At 43.8% G+C, this 19755-nt stretch overlaps 1 protein-coding gene and 1 long non-coding RNA gene across 5 annotated transcripts; one reads left to right on the plus strand and one right to left on the minus strand.

Annotated features, from left to right (window-relative positions):
- Nucleotides 1-402: 402 nt before the first annotated feature.
- Nucleotides 403-19526, minus strand: LOC142803873 (uncharacterized). Of its 2 annotated transcripts, none has more exons than XR_012894342.1 (3): nt 19352-19526; nt 17897-18095; nt 403-3639 (listed from the first exon to the last, which is right to left on the minus strand). It is a non-coding gene; the product is annotated as an uncharacterized LOC142803873 (long non-coding RNA). The 2 variants fall into 2 exon arrangements; XR_012894343.1 differs by lacking the exon at nt 403-3639 and adding an exon at nt 15849-17368.
- Nucleotides 8950-18329, plus strand: LOC119159967 (uncharacterized). Of its 3 annotated transcripts, XM_075890137.1 has the most exons (8): nt 8950-9049; nt 10245-10328; nt 14483-14548; nt 14636-14728; nt 14817-14885; nt 15007-15072; nt 15196-15282; nt 18056-18329. In XM_075890137.1, the coding sequence occupies exons 3-8, from the start codon at nt 14530-14532 to the stop codon at nt 18067-18069; spliced, it is 348 nt and encodes a 115-aa protein (XP_075746252.1). In that variant the 5' UTR covers nt 8950-9049; nt 10245-10328; nt 14483-14529; the 3' UTR covers nt 18070-18329. The 3 variants fall into 3 exon arrangements, with proteins under 3 accessions (XP_075746252.1, XP_075746250.1, XP_075746251.1); XM_075890135.1 differs by lacking the exon at nt 8950-9049 and having other exon boundaries at nt 10067-10328; XM_075890136.1 differs by lacking the exons at nt 8950-9049; nt 14817-14885 and having other exon boundaries at nt 10067-10328.
- Nucleotides 19527-19755: the final 229 nt, after the last annotated feature.

Consider the following 19755-nt stretch of genomic DNA (forward strand, 5'->3'; position numbering starts at 1 on the left):
GGCTGACCTAATCATTGTCTGTTCATGTAATTCTACTTATATTTTCTTGCCTTCATTATGAATCGATATAGCATACATGCGTTCAAGATTTCTTTCTTCGTGTGACCTTTCGTAATGTGTTCTTGCGTATTAACTTGATATAAAAAAGCACATGTCATAAAACTTTGTGTGTCGGCGTCGTCATAGGTGTATGATTATTCCCTGGCTACCGTATTTTATTGATGCGACAAATATGCGAGGTTGGTGGCTTTATAGCTGCACCTGTTGCACCTTTTAACTTAGTCAACTAGATGTAGAATAATAAAAAATGACAAGAAATATGTTATAATGTAGAACAGAATACTTGCAAAGAGCATGCAATCAGCAGCGTGTGATTCGCAAATATTTGAGCACGAGCCGAAGTAACTAGAATGTGTTCTTTTATTTTTTATTTTATTTGTGAAATACTGCAGGCCAAAAAGGCCCAAGCAGGAGGGGCACAAACACAAACACAATATCAGTACATGAGTGACGCAGCTTCACTAAAATACATCTGTGTAAGAGGAGAGCGAGTAGAAGAGAAACATCAAAACAAAGAAAGCACGCGATCAGTACATGAGTAACACAGCTTGACTAAAATACATCTGTGTAGGAGAAGAGCGAGTAGAAGAGAAACATCAAAAAAAATCAAGCGATATTGGGAGGGGGGGGGGGGGGGTCAAGATTCACAGAATTAAACATTGGGTTCATCAAGATCGAAGGTTTGGAGGAAATCAGAAGGCAAGTTATTCCATTCTGTTACAGTTCTCGGAAAAAAGGAAAACTTAAATAAATCTGTCCGCGCAAAATACGGAGTTAAAGATCGGACATGAGAATGACGAGTTTGCCTGGTCGAAACTGGGGTAACATAATGTGATGGGTCTAGCCCAAGTTTATTGTTAATTAGTGAGTCCAAGAATTTTAGACGGAGAAGCTGGCGCCGCGATTGTAGCGTCTGGAATTCGTTATCTCGCAGTAGTTTCGTAACTGATGTACCACGACCATACTTTGAGTAAATAAAACGCACTGCTCGTCTTTGAATCTTTTCGAGGGAATATATGTTAGACTTAGTATGCGGATCCCATACAATACAAGCGTATTCAAGCTTTGGACGTATTAAAGTCTTATAAGCTAATAGTTTCACTTGCCACGGGGCGTCTCTGAGTTTGTGCCTTAAAAGACACAGTTTACGGAAAGCCGATGACGAAACATCGGCAATGTGTGCATTCCAGGACAACTTATTCGTTATCGTTATACCTAGGTATTTGTATTGACTGACTTCTTTTAAGGGTTGGCTTTTGGAGGAATAGGAAAACTGAAGGGGATTTTTCTTGTTAGTAATTCGAAGGCAAACAGATTTATCGAAATTGAGCACCATGCCCCATTTGTTACACCACGAAAGAATATTGTTAAGGGCAGTGTCGAGAGCAACCTGGTCATCTGGCGATTGTACATCTGTGAAAATAATGCAGTCGTCTGCAAAAAGTCTTATTTTAACCAGATCAGTAATAGCATTAACAATATCATTGCAATAAATTATAAACAGCAGCGGACCGAGAACACTACCCTGCGGTACGCCGGAATCTACTGGGAGATGAGGTGATGTCTGTCCACAGACGTCGACATACTGTTTCCGGCCGTTCAGGTAAGCAGACACCCAGGATACTAGGTAGTTTGGAAACCCTATAGTCTGCAATTTCTCGATGAGCTTGTTATGGGGAACACGGTCGAATGCTTTACTGAAATCTAAAAACAGTACATCGACCTGACCAGCTTTGTCCAAAATAGAAGCAATGTGATGAATAACTGAGACCAACTGGGTGACTGTAGAAAACCGTTTTCTAAATCCATGCTGAAAGGGAGATAAAATGTGGTTATCATCTAAGAAGCTGTTTATACGAGTGGCAATTATATGTTCTAGCATTTTGCAACATGCGGGAGTCATAGAAATGGGACGGTAGTTTGGTATGCACTCTGGGTCCCCCTTTTTCATAAAGGGCAGAACACGTGCCAATTTCCAATCGATGGGTAACGTTGCTGAACTTATTGAGGCTTGGAAGATCACAACAATGTACTTGGTCAATATTTCGGCATATCGCCGGAGAAATGCATTGGGTATGTTGTCTGGTCCAGGGGTTGATTTAACTTTTAATCGCAGCAGTAAATTAAGGACACCATCGAAAGAAATGAGGTTAGGATCTGAATCAGAAGCGTCAATGCTAATTGAGACAGGCAGGGTAGAAGTTGAAAAAACACTATGAAAATAGTCGTTGAAATTTTTCGCGATAGTTTGGGGATTGTCAATTATAGTGCCGTTAAACTTGATTCGATTTACAGAGCTTTTACGGTCCCTAATAAAATACCAGAATTTTTTAGGGTCCTCTTTGATGAAGTTTTGCAACTTGACAGTAAAATAAAAATTCTTGGTACTTTTAATAGCTTCGGAGAGGAAGTTACGAATTTCCCTGAGAATGTTAGCGGGAGCACCTTTTTTCCGATAACGCTTGGCTTTACGCTTCATTTGTATTATTGGCCTTGTGATCCATGGTGTGAACTTTGGGGGTTTTTTCGTTTTGTTTGGTACAAACCGTTAAATGCAGTGGAAGCATAGTTTCTTAAACTTATCCCAGAGAACAGAAGCGTCGTCCCCATCAAAATGCACCAATTCACATTCAAGATAATCTTGGATGCTCGTATCGTTAGCACGGGAAAAATTTTTGACCTGTTTAGAGTTAGGTGGGCTATTGGAGCGATTAAAATGCAAGGGAAAAGAAACTGTGACCATGTCGTGATCAGATAAGCCGGGTTCAGCACAAACACAGCAATCTAGAATAGTGCGATGCATGAACACAAGATCTAGTAACGTGGACGAAGCATTACCAACACGTGTTGGTTGCTGAACAATTTGGGCGAGATTGTGGGAAAGCATTATATCGAACAGTATATTTGCAATAATCAAATCTGATGTCGACTGCATTTGGTTCCAGTCAATATTAGGCAGATTGAAGTCGCCGATGACAATTAGCTTTTGATTACTGTAATTTTCCATATGGGTTTTCAAGTTAAACAAATAATCCGGCGACGAATTCGGCGGCCTGTACACTGCATACAATACAAAAGACTTATTGAAGAGTGAAAGCCCCAGGCATATGCTTTCTGTACTTTCAACGTCCGGTAAGCGGGTGACAGTGATTCCTGTTTTAACAAGTACTGCAAACAAGTACTGCATGCAAACGAGTCATCGATCATGTACGGCTTGAAGTGCCCACACACGAAGATACACAAATGACAAGTACTTACACATAACACCCAATACATGATCACAAACGATGCTGAACCGATAACAGGATTAAGATTAGGAATTCTGCTTTAAGGACTAAATGTACGTTACTATTTTCGCCAAATACTGGCATGGAACAGCGGCCAGCCGTATTTACGCAACTCTCAAGTTAACGAAGCCCTCTCTTCTTTTTTTTTTTGCTGATCATGACAAATGACCACAACAGTACATGAGGGCGTCCATATTCAGGTGTCCAATGGCAGGTTTCCTGGTTTGAATACTACAGTAAAGTTGTCCTTCTCTTTTGGAACGCCAGGCAGCAAGCACCGATGGTCGAGCACCTGTGTTGAGAAAGTAAAGCATAAACAACACTTTCATGATTTACAACTGCGATAGCAATGCTCATGCAAATACCTCTTCGGAAGTCTTGTCAGTAATTGACGTTCCACGTTTCTTGATGGAGTCTCTCGGTGACTGCGATGCTACAGCATGTTTGTATATGGGGCAAACTTTATATGTTTTTAGAGTGCTTCCCTTGCAATCGTAGTACATCTATAGTTGACGAGCCACATTCGTTACTAATGCATTTGACGTAAAACAGACGCAGTACCTTTCTTAGGAAAAACTATGCCCTAAAGCGCTGATTTTCGATGGGCTCTGCTCTGTTTGTCTTGTTTGCACGGTAATTGATATGGGTGTAGAGGGTGAGCCATACAGTGTTTCTCATTAGTGAGAACAAGGTCATTGTTGATAATCCAAAGAAAATAATCGCGCTGCATGGCTCAGCTGCCATCGTAATAGACTAATGGTTATTACAGATGCTGTTGAAAGCTTTATGACCTCAAGCTTCTCATTATTCTATGTTAAAGTGTGCGCTTTTAGGGGCGAAGCTCCTTAAGGCGTGGGTCTGTTCGTCCCTTGTATGTATGTAGTAGTACGTAGCCACCGGTGGCAGATACCCGTTCTAGAGCGGATATGTGCCACAGTGAATGCAAGATGGGAGATGGCGGTTCTTCGAGGCTTCACTAGATGAACGCACGGACGGACGGACAGACAGACTAGCAGACAGATGGACGGATGGATAGACGCGTGGAGGTACGGACGGATGGACGCACGGACAGATGGACGGACGCATGAATGGACGCGCGGATGGTCGCGCGCACGGACGGAAGAAAGAATGAACGGACCCATGGAAGCACGGACGGGCTGACGGACGCTTCGCCCCACTCATGATCATTCACTCCGTCGATATGCTGCGATTTTTTTATGCAGCTGTATTTCGCACAAAGAAAAAGAATATGAATTTAATAAAGTGAGTATTGATCCTTGACTGTGCCCTGCGAGATCAGTCAGTATTGCATCAGCGCACACAACTGCGGTAAGTAGATAAATCTGTAATAATAATTGAACGTTTCGTTAAAAAAATGTTCTCAACATATATTTCACCGACGAAAATCGTCGTCTATATTATATGTGGTGCAATACACACAATCCTGTCGACAGCAGTAGTGCGCTTATGAGAATAATGTGGTAGACGGTAAGTTTTTGGTGGATTGCCGACAGGAGAAGCACTAGAAAAAAGATATTTGAGAGAAATTCACCAAGAAAGATCTTACTTATAGTCGATAATTGAAAAAAAAAAGGCAGAGACAGCTTTCCTCTTCTGTCTACAAGGATTTTTGTGGCGTACTGTGCCAATAAACATAATTGTTACTGTTGCCTTCATACAACAAGGTCACACAAAAAGTTACACCATTTTCAACTCAAGAAAGCCATGAGTAGCATGCAAAGCAAAGCATGGGTTGGCGTAGAGTTTCGTTCTTCAAGGCACCTTGCCCAATGTTAGCGCGTCCTTGCAAGTAAAGCACACCATGAATTAAGTGTAGTTTTTGTTGCTGTTACTCGTCCCATACTCTTGTTGGAACAGGCCACGCTGGCTCATCGCCACGCCACGCGGGAGCACGTGGGTTCAACGTGCGTCCACAGAACCTCGTTTCCGAATGCCATCACGTGATTACCGAGAGAGTATAAGAAGAGAGACTTACGCAGGGCTGAACGCTCTCCGAGAGAGCGTAAGGAGAGAGGCCGTTTCCCCTTACACAGCCACTTACGCAGGACCGAACGCGTTGGCGCGTGCCAGCGCGTTTTGGGTACGATACATCTCGTTGGTTCATTGCGCGTCTACGTAATCTCATTCCCCAATGCCATCAGGTGATTTCTGAGAGTGTATAAGCGGAAGAGGCCTCAATGTCTTACCCAGTCTTTCACGAAGGCCGGAACGCGCTAGCGCGTGAATGAGTGAGTGAGTGAGAACAACTTTATTACGGTCCAGTGCAGACGCTGAGGTTGGCACGCGTCACCCGGCTACTCCCACGTGGAGACCGGCAGGTCTAGCCTGACGGCCCTGTCGCGGGCACACTGCACGGCCAGGATTTGGTCCTGAAGTTCTGGGCTTTGCAGAAGCGCATCCCACTCGGGTTTGCTATAAGTCGGTCCAAGCGACCCGCACTCCCCGAGCATGTGTGCTGACGTAGCGGTCTGCCTGCAAGCGGCGCAGGCGGCATCGGGGAAATTGTAAGGATAGATTTCATTTAGGTATGCTAACGACGGGTACGAATGGGTTTGAAGTAAGCGCAACGAGACGGCCTGTGCTCTAATGAGTTTTGAATGTGGTATTGGGAATACGCGCCTCGCCATGTAGTAATACTTGGTAATCTCGTTGCGCGCGTGAATGCGTTCTGGCAGTGCTTGGGCCAGCTGTTGCGCATGTGCAGTAAAGGTGCTCACGCCGCACACCACCAGATTGAACTCGGCCATAAAGTGCTTCGCATCTAATACCTTCAGAACCTTGGCTCTACAGTCCAGGAAAAAATTAACCGCGGTTGCGATCAGATAAATGAATGTGTGATAAGGTAAGGCATGCGACTTTTCTTGAAAAGGGGCGAATATTTTGATTCAGGAAGTAATGCCCTGCAACCTTTAACAATCCTATAGAGTTAATGTCGTAGGCAGAAGGTGAATGTGCCAATACGAGAGCAGTACAGCATATCATTCGCAGCATTGAGTAAATCTACTAAACTTATACGTGACATCGCATGCAAAGTACCATTCAAAGGAGGGAATATGCTTTAAATCTTCAGGCTGCAGCTGCAGATATGTAGAAGCATAAGAAACATGTGTCGATGGGATGTAAAACGTATGCGAAAACCCGATGTGCTATTCAAGAAGACAGTGTATGAGGGGGACTGGCAAAAAAAATTGATCGAGAGTTATGGAAAGATGAGCATAGGCACCCCATGGCAACTGATGAGCATTGCAGATGATTAATCGTTGCTGCGCAACAACATTATTATAACACAATAACCATAAAAATGGCGGCTCACTTGCAGAATGTTACGCGTACCTTGAGCAGTAAATGGAATTTAGTGAATATCTCACCAATAGAGTTTTCCAGAACGATAGAAGTAGATAGAGGCCACGGTGCCTGCTCGTGACTGATGTGTTATTCCTCCAAAAAGAGAATGTACAGTGTCAATTTTTATGAAAGGGAACACGGCTATGCGTGGCCTGCGCGCTCCGGCGGCTGCTGGCAGCGCATTCAAGCGGCAGCCATAGCAACCACAGTCTCTCTTCGCGTCATCTCGCGGCGAGCAAAACAAGCATTCGTTGCTGATATTGAATGGCAAGCTTGCAACCCCTCCCCTTTCAAGGCGGTTACCAGCTCTCGCGTAATCGCCTTGAAGGGGGAGGGGGTTGCAGTCTCGCCGGTGGTTCCATATCAGCAACGAAGAGATTTTTTGCTCGCCGCGAGGTGGCACGAAGAGAGACTGTGGTTGCTATGGCTCCCGCTTGAATGCGCTGCCAGCAGCCGCCGGAGCACGCAGGCCGCGCGGTGTCGTGTTCCCTTTCACAAAAATTGACTGTAAATGAGGCCTGAACTTAAAGACATGACCAAGGTGATGAAGGTAAAACAGGCGGCAACGATGGGAATACTCCAACAGCGGTCCTTCACCATGGCTGACGCCATCGTCCCAATCAAAGCGGGCTCTTCGCTGCGTACGGGCCAACAGGTGAACTGCAACGGTAGCTACTTTGCTGGCTCATTAGATGCTCTGTTGTAACAAAATTGACAGAACAGCGCTTAAACTGACAGTTATACCATACTCTGTTGACTGTTAGCGCACGCGGGGATGAATATCAGTAAAGACACTTGAAAAGCGGAAATACAGGCCTCATCGCGAACTACTATTATGGTCACGCTGTCTCTGCAAGTGGAAAAGGCAGTAGAGATGACATACTGCTCTGATCTGGAGTCCAATTTGAAAAGTTTGTTTCATGGTGCTGTGCTGCAGCGCATCACGTCTAGTGTTGTGTTCTGTTGTGCTTGGAGCGCCAATGCAGTGAGATGAAAATGCCCAAGTTTCAAAGCTTTAGTGACTTGAAGCTTGATTTATCGGTGAAGGCTCTTTATGTGCCACGGCGAATGGTATCGAGCTAAGCGAGTGGCACTAAGATGTCATTATTAAGATGAAAATGCTGGATGGCGCTTGAGATTCTCTTTCTGAAGCAGAATGTGATAGCCGAATCGGGCCCCGTACGCATCGCCTTTTACGTCCCGCAGGGAAAGGAATAGCTGTTCGCGCAACAGTGGCTACCTCAAACTATTTTAGAATGTCTACTGAATGAACTGTTGCCAAGTGGCTGCTGCGCCACAATTTTAACCTCTGCAAACTAGTGAAGTAATCGCTATCGTTCGTACATTGCCACGCGCGCCTGCCTTGCCACACATTCTATTACGGGTGGTTAACTTTAAACCACTGGCTTGTTATGCTACGAATGTACAAGTCTGCTGTGGAACATTACGTGCGTGAACGAGAATCCACACGCTACATGACATTCTAGTAGCGCCTTTTAACAAAGCAGTTTCGATAATTGGCGCGACCCAGAGGTAGAACACCTGCTTTATACGCAGACGACTCGGGTTGTGTTCTTGCCCGGCTAAGCATTTTTTATTGTTTATTCATTTGCATATATATGAAATTTTCGCTGACGAATAGCGGCGCCAACACTAACACTGAAATTTACGTAGAACAATTGGGTTCTTTAATGCTGCCGCGTTAACGAAGACGCGCCCGTGCTTTTATTCTCTAATTATCATGAATTCTTAGAGGCACGAAGTCCACATATAGGTTTGGAAGGCTTATATTGTCGTGGCCGAGGTATTGTCCGCGCGTCTCGACTCGAGCGTTGCTGCAATACTGTTGTGTTCTTTTTTTTTTGTCTCTAGGTCACCACTATAGGTCTTTATTCTGGTGGGACTAAACTGTGCGTAAACTGTATGCGTATGAGAGACTCTGCGCTGTTGGATAATAGAAAGGCGACGATCGATTACTGTGGCTGTTGCTCGCGCAGCTGCCCGTCAGCAGCCACACCTGCCTTGCAAAGAGCCTTCTGTGAAGCAACGCATAAACCTGTTTTAAGTACAAGACCCCCCCCCCCTTTTTTTTTACTATAGCAAATATACCTAGAAAGATCTTGGCATCACATTACCAAAGCCTAGAAACAACTCAAAAGTTAGCTAAAAAGAGAGCAACATACCTCGCTAAAGTATACAAGACACCTGGAAACAATCGAAAATCCCCAAGCTGCGGCATAAAAGCAGCCTACAGACAAACGAACTTGACAATAATCGTCCAAATTCACTCTTTCGAGCCTTGCGCTACTCAGCGCAAGATTCGTCATTTTTGTGGTGTAAGTAGAATGGTGTCGTGGATCATTCCAATAGTAAAGTATTACATGACGTGCTTTTAAAATTTGCGTGCACATATCTTGGACTGTCTCCGACGGTAAACGTTAGTGTAATTTAGCATCAGCAGGCACGCTGGTCCCGTCTTTGCATCAATTGTCCCCGTAACAACGAAAAGTGAATAGAATCGTGACTTTTAAAGGGACACTATCAAACTAAGACTTGGTTTAGATTGACAAACTGTCCTTTGAAAACTCCGATGTCAAAGTTTTCACAATCATAAGTTCATTATTAGCGACTATATCAAGGTTCATGTTTCCTTGTTAAACTTCACCCTTAAAGCTCCACGCGTTATGTAAAAATTTTCCAAATCCTATTTTTCTTGTTTGTTTGACACGGTCTCGATAAAATTTGCTGAAACTTTGTGTGCTAGCTATATGGCACCCACAGATGGCAGTGTAATTGAATTCATTTTTACTGATTTGAGACTACGTAGAACCACGTAGACCCCGTTAAAAGCTAAGACATGATGTTTGGTGCGGGGGTCTCGAGGTAGTGCCTCCACACTTCTCTTTTTTTTTTTTTCGTGCATTTCCTCACACACCAAGAGTCGTGTCGCGGTAAGAGTGGTGCTTTCGGGACTGGGAAACAGAACTTTACTAACACTCGAAACATCGTTTTTTTTTCATTTGGGGGCCATTTAGGCGACGTTGGAAAGCGTTGAGCGTTAGCGTCCGGCGCATAACTTCGATTTCTGTGCTTACGGCATGCATCAAGTACAAATGATCTAAAGTTAGGTCCGTATTTTAAGCTGAACAATGTAGAAGTGATTAGATTGAAAGGCTGAATCTATTCAAGTGTATGAGCTTGGTTTCCTGCTTGCGGCGTTAGACAAGCCTATGCAATGGAAGTTCGGGGTCTAGATTTGGTTATGTATTCCTTGATCACTCAATTGAGGCAAAAAAAGACATTTCAACGTGTTGTGTCGAAGACGAATTGCCCACGTATAAGTAAGAGGGCGTTTAACAAAGAGTTGTGGTGTGCGGTCGTTTCGCGGTATTCCAGCGTTATTCATAGAGACCCTGCTGCAGCGGTGAAGTATGGCTACATCGCGGCAGTGGATTTCTATGAAAAATCTAGCATTATTCGCACTTCTAACCGCGTTAAGTTGTTGTGACCCGGCACCTCCTTTTGATGAAGGACTGCCGGGACATGCCAGGCATCGTCAAGGCCAGGCGTTGCCAAGCGGTAGCAATCCACCAAGACAACGTACACCACGTCTACGTATGTATATTTTGTTTTAATATTTATCCAAGTATTACTATTGCGTGACGTTATCTATGACCAGTGGTAAATGGCTGTGTCGGGCACATTATCTTCTCGAACAACGCCCTTCAAGGTAGGGCGCGCACCATATTCGTGAATGCATACCGGCAAAACGAACGCGCTACCAGGGAGGACCGCAAGAATAAATTAGGCGATTTTTAGGCTCAGTAATTACAAAAAATTGGCCCCGTATCTGCATGGTAATCTGCAAATGTCGTCGAAAGACGATAGTTTTGCATGTGGAGAGAGTGAACAAAATATTACTTTGATGTTCTGCGCAGGAAAATCGATGAATGGTATTTTGGAGGTGCTGCGTTAGAGTGCCTCGAGCGTGCAGCGGAGGCGAACGAGCGCATCAAGTTACGTCACACGGGAGACATGAGCGCTGTCTGGCAGTTATCTTTAAAACAAAAACCGCGGCTCTGAGACGGGCGTGCGCACTCGTCTCAGAGGTGATAAAGTGTAGAACGAAAGGCGACGCTAGGTGCCACCACTGTCTCGTCTTAGCAAAGCGTTGGAAACACTGGCCTTTTCGTGCAAGCGTTGCATCGTCAGCGCAGCGGGATATACGCTACAGTCCTTAGAATTTGTTATGTATGCCTTTTATAGTAAAGAACGCACATACAGAATATATACGTGTTGTTATGGTGCGTCAGATATGCGCAATATTGGCTTTTAATTGACAATCACACAAGTATGAGCGCTGAAGCTTGAGCAACGTTGGTGGACGCTGCGGATGGGGTCAGCCCTTGGGTGTATTGATTGGTGCCGTCCAAAGTACCCAGACCTCGGTACCGTTAAGCGCGGACAAACAGACCAGTGTACAGACAGACAGACCAAAAGTTTTGCGTCGATGGTCCCCAAGAAAGACTATCGTCTTTAGAAATTGGCAGATCTCACGTACAGTGGGATGCGATCATATGCGAAGCACGAATGAGGAAAGCTGATATTACACTTGAAAATCAGCACAACGTTACAAGACAGTGGCAAATTATGCCGCACATGACTTCCATGTCATGATTATCACATTTGCACGCGTCATTTACCATCGACATCTATTCACTTCATTTCATAGCAAATTGGGTATATGTAAAGCTAGCGAAACAGCCGCGAGTGCGCTATGATCGCAGCATGCAGTGATGTTTTAAATGACACGCATATCATGTATATAATGTTTAGACCTGTCATTTACATTCGTCATTCATTCATGACATTTAATACCAAATTTGGTGGAATTGTAGCTAGTAAAACAGCCGCGAGCACGCTATGAGCGTAGCATGTAGTCATGCTTTAGATGACACGCTTCTCACGATTATCATGTTTGGACGTGTCATTTACGTTTGTCGTCTGTTCACGTTTACGTGATATCAAATTTCGTATATTTGGAGTTAGTAAAACGGCCGCGAGCGTATCATGAAGGGCCCGATATACTCCGATCTAACGTTGACGAGCGCGCACGCTGGGCGAAGTGACGCTACTCTAGCAGAACGGACGACAGGCACGACTGGTGCGACCAAGGTCCGTCGGCGCGTCCCGGCGGAAACTGGCGCTCAATGCAACATGCAGCATTTCGCACCCATGACGTTACCCAGCTCTACCCAGACAGCACTGCGTCTGCCTCTCTTCGTGACGTAGGGGCGCCGGGCACCCTCAAACGCGCATGCGTCAAAGCAGAAGCGGCGCGGTACGCGCCTGCAAGCATATGGCAGTCAGATCGGCGCCTGGCGTGGCATCGCTGGCGAGACGCGACGAAACGAACGCCGGCGCGCACGCGCACCGGGTCACGCCGAACTGTATTGGCGCCTTAAGTGTGGCATGTAGTCATGCTCTTACATGACACGCATCTCATGGTTATCATGTTTGCACCAGTCACATACCTTCGTCATCCATTCACGTAACGTTATACCGAATTTTCAATATGTCAAGCTAGCGATACGGCTGCAGCGCATCATGAGTGTGGCATTTAGTCTTGTTGTTACATGACATGCATGTCAAGATTATCATTTTTGGACGTGTCCTTTACCCATGTCATCCATTCGCGTCCCGTAGTACCAAACTTGGTATATGTGATGATAGCGAAACGGCCACGAGCGCATCATGAGCGTGGCATGTAATACACGACACGCATTTGCACTGATGATTATCATGTTTGCACCAGTCACATACCTTTGTCATTCATTCACGTCCCGTAATACCAAGTTTGATAGATGCGAAGCTAGCAAAATAGCAGCGAGCGCAGCGTGAGCGCGGCATGTAGTCATGTTGTTACATGACGCGCATGTCATGATTTTCATGTTAGGGTCTGTTGTGTTAGCCAGGCAAAAATGCCATACCGTACTAGTTTTGCAACATGCCATGTGAACGAAACCACCGCAAGAGCATCAGGAGCATGAAATGTAAATAATGACACACATGTCATGATTTTCATGTTATGATTAGTCAAATATGTTCTTCATACAGTCATGTTATGCCATACCAAGTTTGGTATTGGTACCATTATCAAAATGCTAGTGGAACTTTTAAACTCGTAAGCGGATAGATAGATAGATAGATAGATAGATAGATAGATAGATAGATCGATAGATAGATAGATAGATAGATAGATAGATAGATAGATAGATAGATAGATAGATAGATAGATAGATAGATAGATAGATAGATAGATAGATAGATAGATAGATAGATATGCTAAAAGGAAGTCGCCAAAGCTCGCTAACAAATGCTTCGCATTTAATATCTGGGTAATCACGCCCCGACACGGCGATGTGATCATGAGACGCTGTGGTGGATGACTCTGGAAATTTCGACCGTTTGGTTCTCTTTAACGTGCAATGACATCGCACGGTACGCTGGTCTCTGGCTTGTCAAATTCATCAAAATATGACCGCCGCTGCCGAGATTGAACCCACAACCTTCGGCTCAGTAGCCGAGCACCATAAGCACTGCTCCACTATGGCGGGCCATTTTCTGGTTCGCTGTTCACCTATTGTCTGCTTAACTGTACGCTAAATGTCCATGCTTTGTTAACTTAGTTTAATAAAAATTGCTAGACGTTAACGTCCTAAAACCATGATATGATTATTAGAGACGCCGTAGTATGAAATAATCGTTGTGATTAAACGCCCCAAAACCATGATATGCATAATTATGGCATAGTGGGTATGGCGTAGGGGTGCTAAAATGTGCACCTACATCTAAGAACATGGCCTTAAACCATTGTCACCTCCATCAAAATGTGGCCACCACAGCCGAGATTCAATCTCGCGACCTGTGGATCAGCAGCCGAGCACTCTAACTACTAGACTGTCGCGGCGAGTTTAACTTAGTCTGTATGCACTGATAGGACTCATACGGAAGTATAAGCCAGGCTTTATGTGATGCCATAATCACAGCGGAGCATTGGAGATCATGAACTTTTGACTGCCAAATAAAGAACTCCTAAACATTAGTGAAATACCAAAAAAAAACGAATAGAAAAGAGATTCATAAAGGAGCTCAAACGTCACAAATTATCCTTCTCGTTGTAGTGAATATTTCAAGATTAACAACATGACAAGCCTAGTACGAAGGGGATTTGAAAGGAAAAGTCGCTGAAGCAGTTACCTTGTGCACCACCTTGGGGCACATGGCTGCGCACTCGCACTAAGAACTAAAAAAAAATTGTCGTGTGGTGTCGGCAAGTTGTATACGAACCTGCATAATATGGCATGTGGCGGTGATGGCTACCCCCAAGCCTGTATTTTTTTTTCCGCGAGAAGTTAGCGCAAATTCGCTGTTTTCTTCGGGCGCGGAGTTCTATGACTACACTCCATTGACTCGAACTTCGGATAGAACAGAAAGCGTGCAACATTCTTACAAGCATATACAAGTGCCACAGCTAGTTCCGCCAAGTGCCCACTTTTGAACTCGTTTTGTCCCTATTGCGCATCCCTTTTCGTAATTTTCTTTTGCCACAACGTTTTGCTTGGTAGAAAACGCAAAACAAGGGCTTAACAAGGCGCTGTAACGATAAAATATTTTGAGGGGCTGTGAATAGAATATTTTGAAGAATTTAACTTTGTTAGCGCTGCTGTCTTCATCAAAATGTTATGTTCTACGTTGTTCTATTGCAGCGGCGCCATATAAATTTGTACCACCTCGTATAGCACGTCGAAAAGGAATGCTTCCTTTTGATCCAGGTATGCATTTTCCCTTTGCGTGCTTTGTCAAACTTTATTGCGTCATACCTACACCTTACACCTCACTGAAATGGGAACGCCTCGCAGAAAACCCCAGACAACATTTCCCCGGATTTCCCGAGCCTCCCCGTGGGCATGGAGGGAAGGACCGGGTGCCCACGCCGCCTATACGAATTCTAAGTACGTAAGTTCCCGTTTCATTGTTGCTGCGTTAAACTCTATGTGTGCGAAGCGTTCACATCCGATGGTCTCACTGCGACTCTCTCAGAACAGCCCACACCTATTCCTTCACATGACGATAATTCACCTGGTTCTTCGGACTCTCCAGACGACAAAGGTGTATAAATTTTGTTTGCCTGTTAGATATTTGTTCTCACTCCACAGTTCAGGGGTGCTCCACGCCTGTCTAATATACAATGATCGTCTTTACTAACAACACCTGGCAAATTATTTTGCAGAATGGTCCCGCACGCACGATAAACTTTATCTAGGACGATTGGACAATGCACCCGCGCCGAAGCTCCGTGAGTCTCTGGACACATTCCTTATATGTGTTGTTACGTTCGCCTGCTTGTTTTCATTATTATTGCTATATCTGTATATAGCGGCCTCGATGATCTGTCATCATTCTGCGCGTTCTCTTGCAGCCAAACCGCCGAAATATTCCCAGGCACGCCACCCTCGTGTCCAGAAAGCTCAGTTTCTTGGAGAACAGCCGCTTGCAACATTTGCCAGTGTGTATTTTTATTTTTGCTTGCGTGATATTATTTCATTTCGCTTAGGGTGGTACCATTTTATTGACACAGCAAGTGGATGTTAAATTGGCTGGTCGTTCTTTTTTTTTTCTAGCCATCTGCTAGACATAGAGAGATCATTTTCAAAATATATGACAGCAGTTCGAGTTATAATAGATTCATTGTAAGGAATTCAGACGGAAACTGGCAGGCAATTCGAAAAGATTGAGATAAAAAAGACCAGCCTAAATTAACGGCCCATGATCTTTTTAACCATCCTTGATTCTATGAAGTTGAGGGCTCGAAATATTTATGCGTACGGTATAGTAGAACGGCTCTACATTAGCGCCGACATGATGTTTAAATTAAGTAGAAACTACGAATAATTTTGTGGGTGTATTTGTGCCTACATAACATTTTCATTATGTCCAAACTCAGAATAACATTGCAGATATATTAGTTCCTACATAGCAATGCAATTATATGAAAACACAGAAGAATTTTGCATATATTCTGGGTGTGCTGATAAAGCGCACACCCAAAAGCGATGATGATGGTCAGGCAAACTGAATGGTGATAATTACTTTATTGCTGCTCAAATTAGGATAAGTGCATAATAGATGCCTACAATATCAGCAATTATCGAATATTTTCAGTCTTCAAGAACAAATAGTAATTTTCGCAGACATGGTGCTTAACTGAAAAGAGCAAGCACAAAAAAAGAGATATGTGACTTCAAAGAAATGTGCTTCTTCACCTTGTCCTTTATTTTTATGCCAAAAACATTACCTAAATGGCGAAGGGACCGTTCTGAGAACCAATACAAACCGTAAATCTAACTCAAATTCATCGGTTTTCATGCTTTGCGGAATCTGTTTATTATATTTCAGCAACCAGTCTGCTGCGGAGTGCCGCAACCGCGGATGCGAAACAGAAAAGCCTCACCTCATGGTGCTTCGCGCCTGAAAGTTCTTTCACAAGTGCACTGTCTGGTTGGGCATCTGGTGCTATGAAAATAGGCTCCGCATTGTTATTGGCCGAGAAAGTCTCTTAAGAATTTTTTTTAGTTTTTACTGTCGGTTTTTCTAGACATGGGCCCCGGATTCTACCGATAACGCTTCACCACGAAACAAAAGCACCTTTAGGTATTTTTGCAGCTTGCAGAGAACACGTTATAGATGTACACGACGGGCATGTGATCAATTTTTTTTTCGCTTTGGCGCTACACATGCCGCCAATGGTGTGACGTCAAAGACTTAGGTATTGGAGATTCTTTGACACACTAATGACCAAGTCATCTTCAGTTTAGCACGAACATGCTCAAGTGACAACACGCTCCGTGCATATCGACCGTGAAAGTTGGTAATCAACCAATATGATTAGACGTAGTAGACTTTCGCAGACTCGAAATGTTTCCTAGCAACCGACAAAGTACTTTAAGTAAGATTAAGCTGAGAATTCTTTTGACGTAGTGTGGACGTTATGTGATTTGATTTTTCAGCTACGTACCGAAGGTCGACTTCACATGTGACTTCTCAGATGAAGTCCTGGCTATACGAATAGTTGTTTGTACGTAGAATTGACATTATGTGGTTTGATTTTTCAGCAACGTAACGAAGATTGGCTGCTCGTGGGACTTCTCAGATGAAGCCCTAGCTATGAATAGGTGTCTGTATAAACACGAGCACTACGGCAAATCTTTTATGAGCATCGGTCACAACACCAGCTTCTCTACAAGTTGCGTATCGCAGCACCACGTGAGCTGCGTGCCCGCATTTATTGAAGAAATTATATCGCTACATGCGCTTTTAGTTGTATTCTTGTCTGACATTTTGCGACCTTACATGACAAAGGTTACAGTTTACATCTGTCGTAATTTCATACCTCTAAAGTCTCGCTACACTGTAATGCCTAAGGGTGACAGACACATGGAACAATGCGAGTTTTATCCAAAGGAGGTGTGAGTTGGTGGGAAATGGAAGTTCGCACAAATGAAAAATTGATTAACAGCGGGTTCGTTAACAAGCTCCAGCAGACCCTTCGTTCAGGAATTTTGCATCTTCGCAATGCAAATTTTATGCCTTACCTAAGGGGAAAAAATACACAAGTTCATAAAACAGTGATTTACACAGACTAAACAACTTGCAAAATGTGCTAAGCAAGTGCAAAACACAAAATTGACTAAAAACAGAAATCAAGATCCACAGACAAATACAATGTACAGGATATTGCAGAAGATGTCTAGTTTGGGAGCTACGTACGTTTACAACTTTCGTAATATTTAAACTATAGAGACACACCTGCATAACACGCAAACAAATTGTTCACAAATCACCACCAGACGTGTGCACACTGAACAACATATGAAAAAAACACAACAAGAATACATGATGATTACGTTTCTAAAGGTAATAAAGCTCCTGGAAAGTTACGAGATCAGTTTCAGTAGAAATGAGTTTTGGCGGGTTACACAATGCGACCAGAGCTCACCAAATGGTGTAGTTGGCATTATCAACTGTACGGAAAGTTGTGCGATGAGTTTTAGTGTTGGTCGTAATTTACGGGCGTATAATTAAAAGTTTGATTGATTGATTGACTGATTGACCGTTTTTACCTGGCGCTTAGATGCTTCTTCGTCATCATACGTTGTTCGTTGCACCTTAAGTTTTATCTGAGGAGGCTCGATCACGAAGTTACACACTGGCAAATATTTTGCTGTAATTTTCCTGTTTTCATGTGTGGCGTCCTCTTTTCTTTGCATACTTTTTTACAGCTGCTACAGCATAAGGAGCCGAACCGTAGAAATGCGGTCACTGCAAAAATAAGACCCAGAATAAGTGTGATGCAGAATAAACTTGTGGAATTTGTATAACTGACATCACCATGAAGGCAACAATTAGGAGGGGTATTGCATTTTCGAAGAAGCTCAACAACATGAGAAAAAAAAAGCAGGTTGGAGTATCATCAACATTCACAAACAGGAATGGTACCAAAAAATGTGCTTAAAGAACTTTCCGTACTAAAGGAAATAAATGATATCAAACAGGCTCATTTACTCATAATTCCTTTTTTTTTTCATAAAGTTTGTAGCACCTCCCAACAGTGTGCTAACAAAAGTACCACGTTTGACATTCTTATTATCTATGGTTGGTACGGTTGTCCAGCACCCACTACGCCATAATTATTCATTTTGCAATTGAGCGAGGGGCTCCCTTATAAATCCGTAGGGAGCACGCGAACTTGCGCAGCTGTTCGTTTCGTGAATGGTTCTGCCTGTGATATAATGTATGTTATGTCTGAGCACGTTATTATTGGTTTTAAAACGCCCACTCGTTGCTCAAGTCACATCTTTTTACTGCTGGCGGGCTATCACTCTTCTGTCGCATGCGTTAAGGATACTCCTTCCTCTGCATGATATTTATATGGTTTTCATTTTCAAGGCAATGGCAGGCACCGCTTACTTTTTGACAACCAGATAAAATTTGGAGTACTATTCATATACTAATTGACACACAGACACCCGATCCGAACGAGATGGCTCATGGGTTGTCGCGAGAATTAACCCGCCACGCAACCAGACTACACAACTCGGTGGCCATCCGTGGTGCCGCCGACGTATCACAAAAAAAAAAGACTCATGTACATGGTACACAGAATGCACGCAACATTACAGAGAAGCAAGGCGAGTCTTCTCCGCATCTCACACGAGTCTATACAGGCAACAAGCATCTGGATACCGACAGCTACTGACGAACTCCTACCCAAACCCTGTGCACCTCCACAGGGGCTACCTGCACTTATACCTGGACAACAAATGCAAACTATGGCAGAAAGGGTGTCTTATAAAGATATATTGTGCCAATGTCCCAGCTCATCAACATGTTCTCCTGAGGCCCTCCGATAGCGGTGGCGGCAAGTGCGGCGCAGCTCGGAGGTCCAATACTAAAAATGGGGTATCCAGCAGGCCAGGCAGCCTGTACGGAGACAAGGTCTGCTAGTACTTCCCTGTGCGGTCTACTAGCCCGGACCACATACATGGCGCATTATGAAATAAAGTTTATTCACTCACCCACAGAACAGCGCAAACCGCTACACTTGGGAACAGCCTTTTTTCTGAACCTGTTTATCGACTGCCGTAATCACTTCTGTCTGGTCGTGATGTATTATTTCGTGTAAGGAAAATGTCTATATCACCTGCAGCGAAAACATTTTTTTTTTTTTAGCTACACACCTCCACTCTTCCAGTGAAGATATGGTTCAAGGAAAAATTCGTATATGCGCTTTCAACTTATAGCCTGCAACGAACATGAGACAATAGAGCCTTGTTCAATTCATTGTGGTGACATATTATACTTTTGGGACAATCTAAAAAGAACAGTCAGAAAAACCTTTCTGTCACAGCCCATAGTATTCGTTTCCTCTGTTTCCAAGAAAGCCTCATCAATACTACGCCATATGATCTGTTTATGTTAT

Source organism: Rhipicephalus microplus, chromosome 3, assembly GCF_043290135.1.
Source record: "Rhipicephalus microplus isolate Deutch F79 chromosome 3, USDA_Rmic, whole genome shotgun sequence".
Classification (NCBI taxonomy): domain Eukaryota; kingdom Metazoa; phylum Arthropoda; class Arachnida; order Ixodida; family Ixodidae; genus Rhipicephalus; species Rhipicephalus microplus.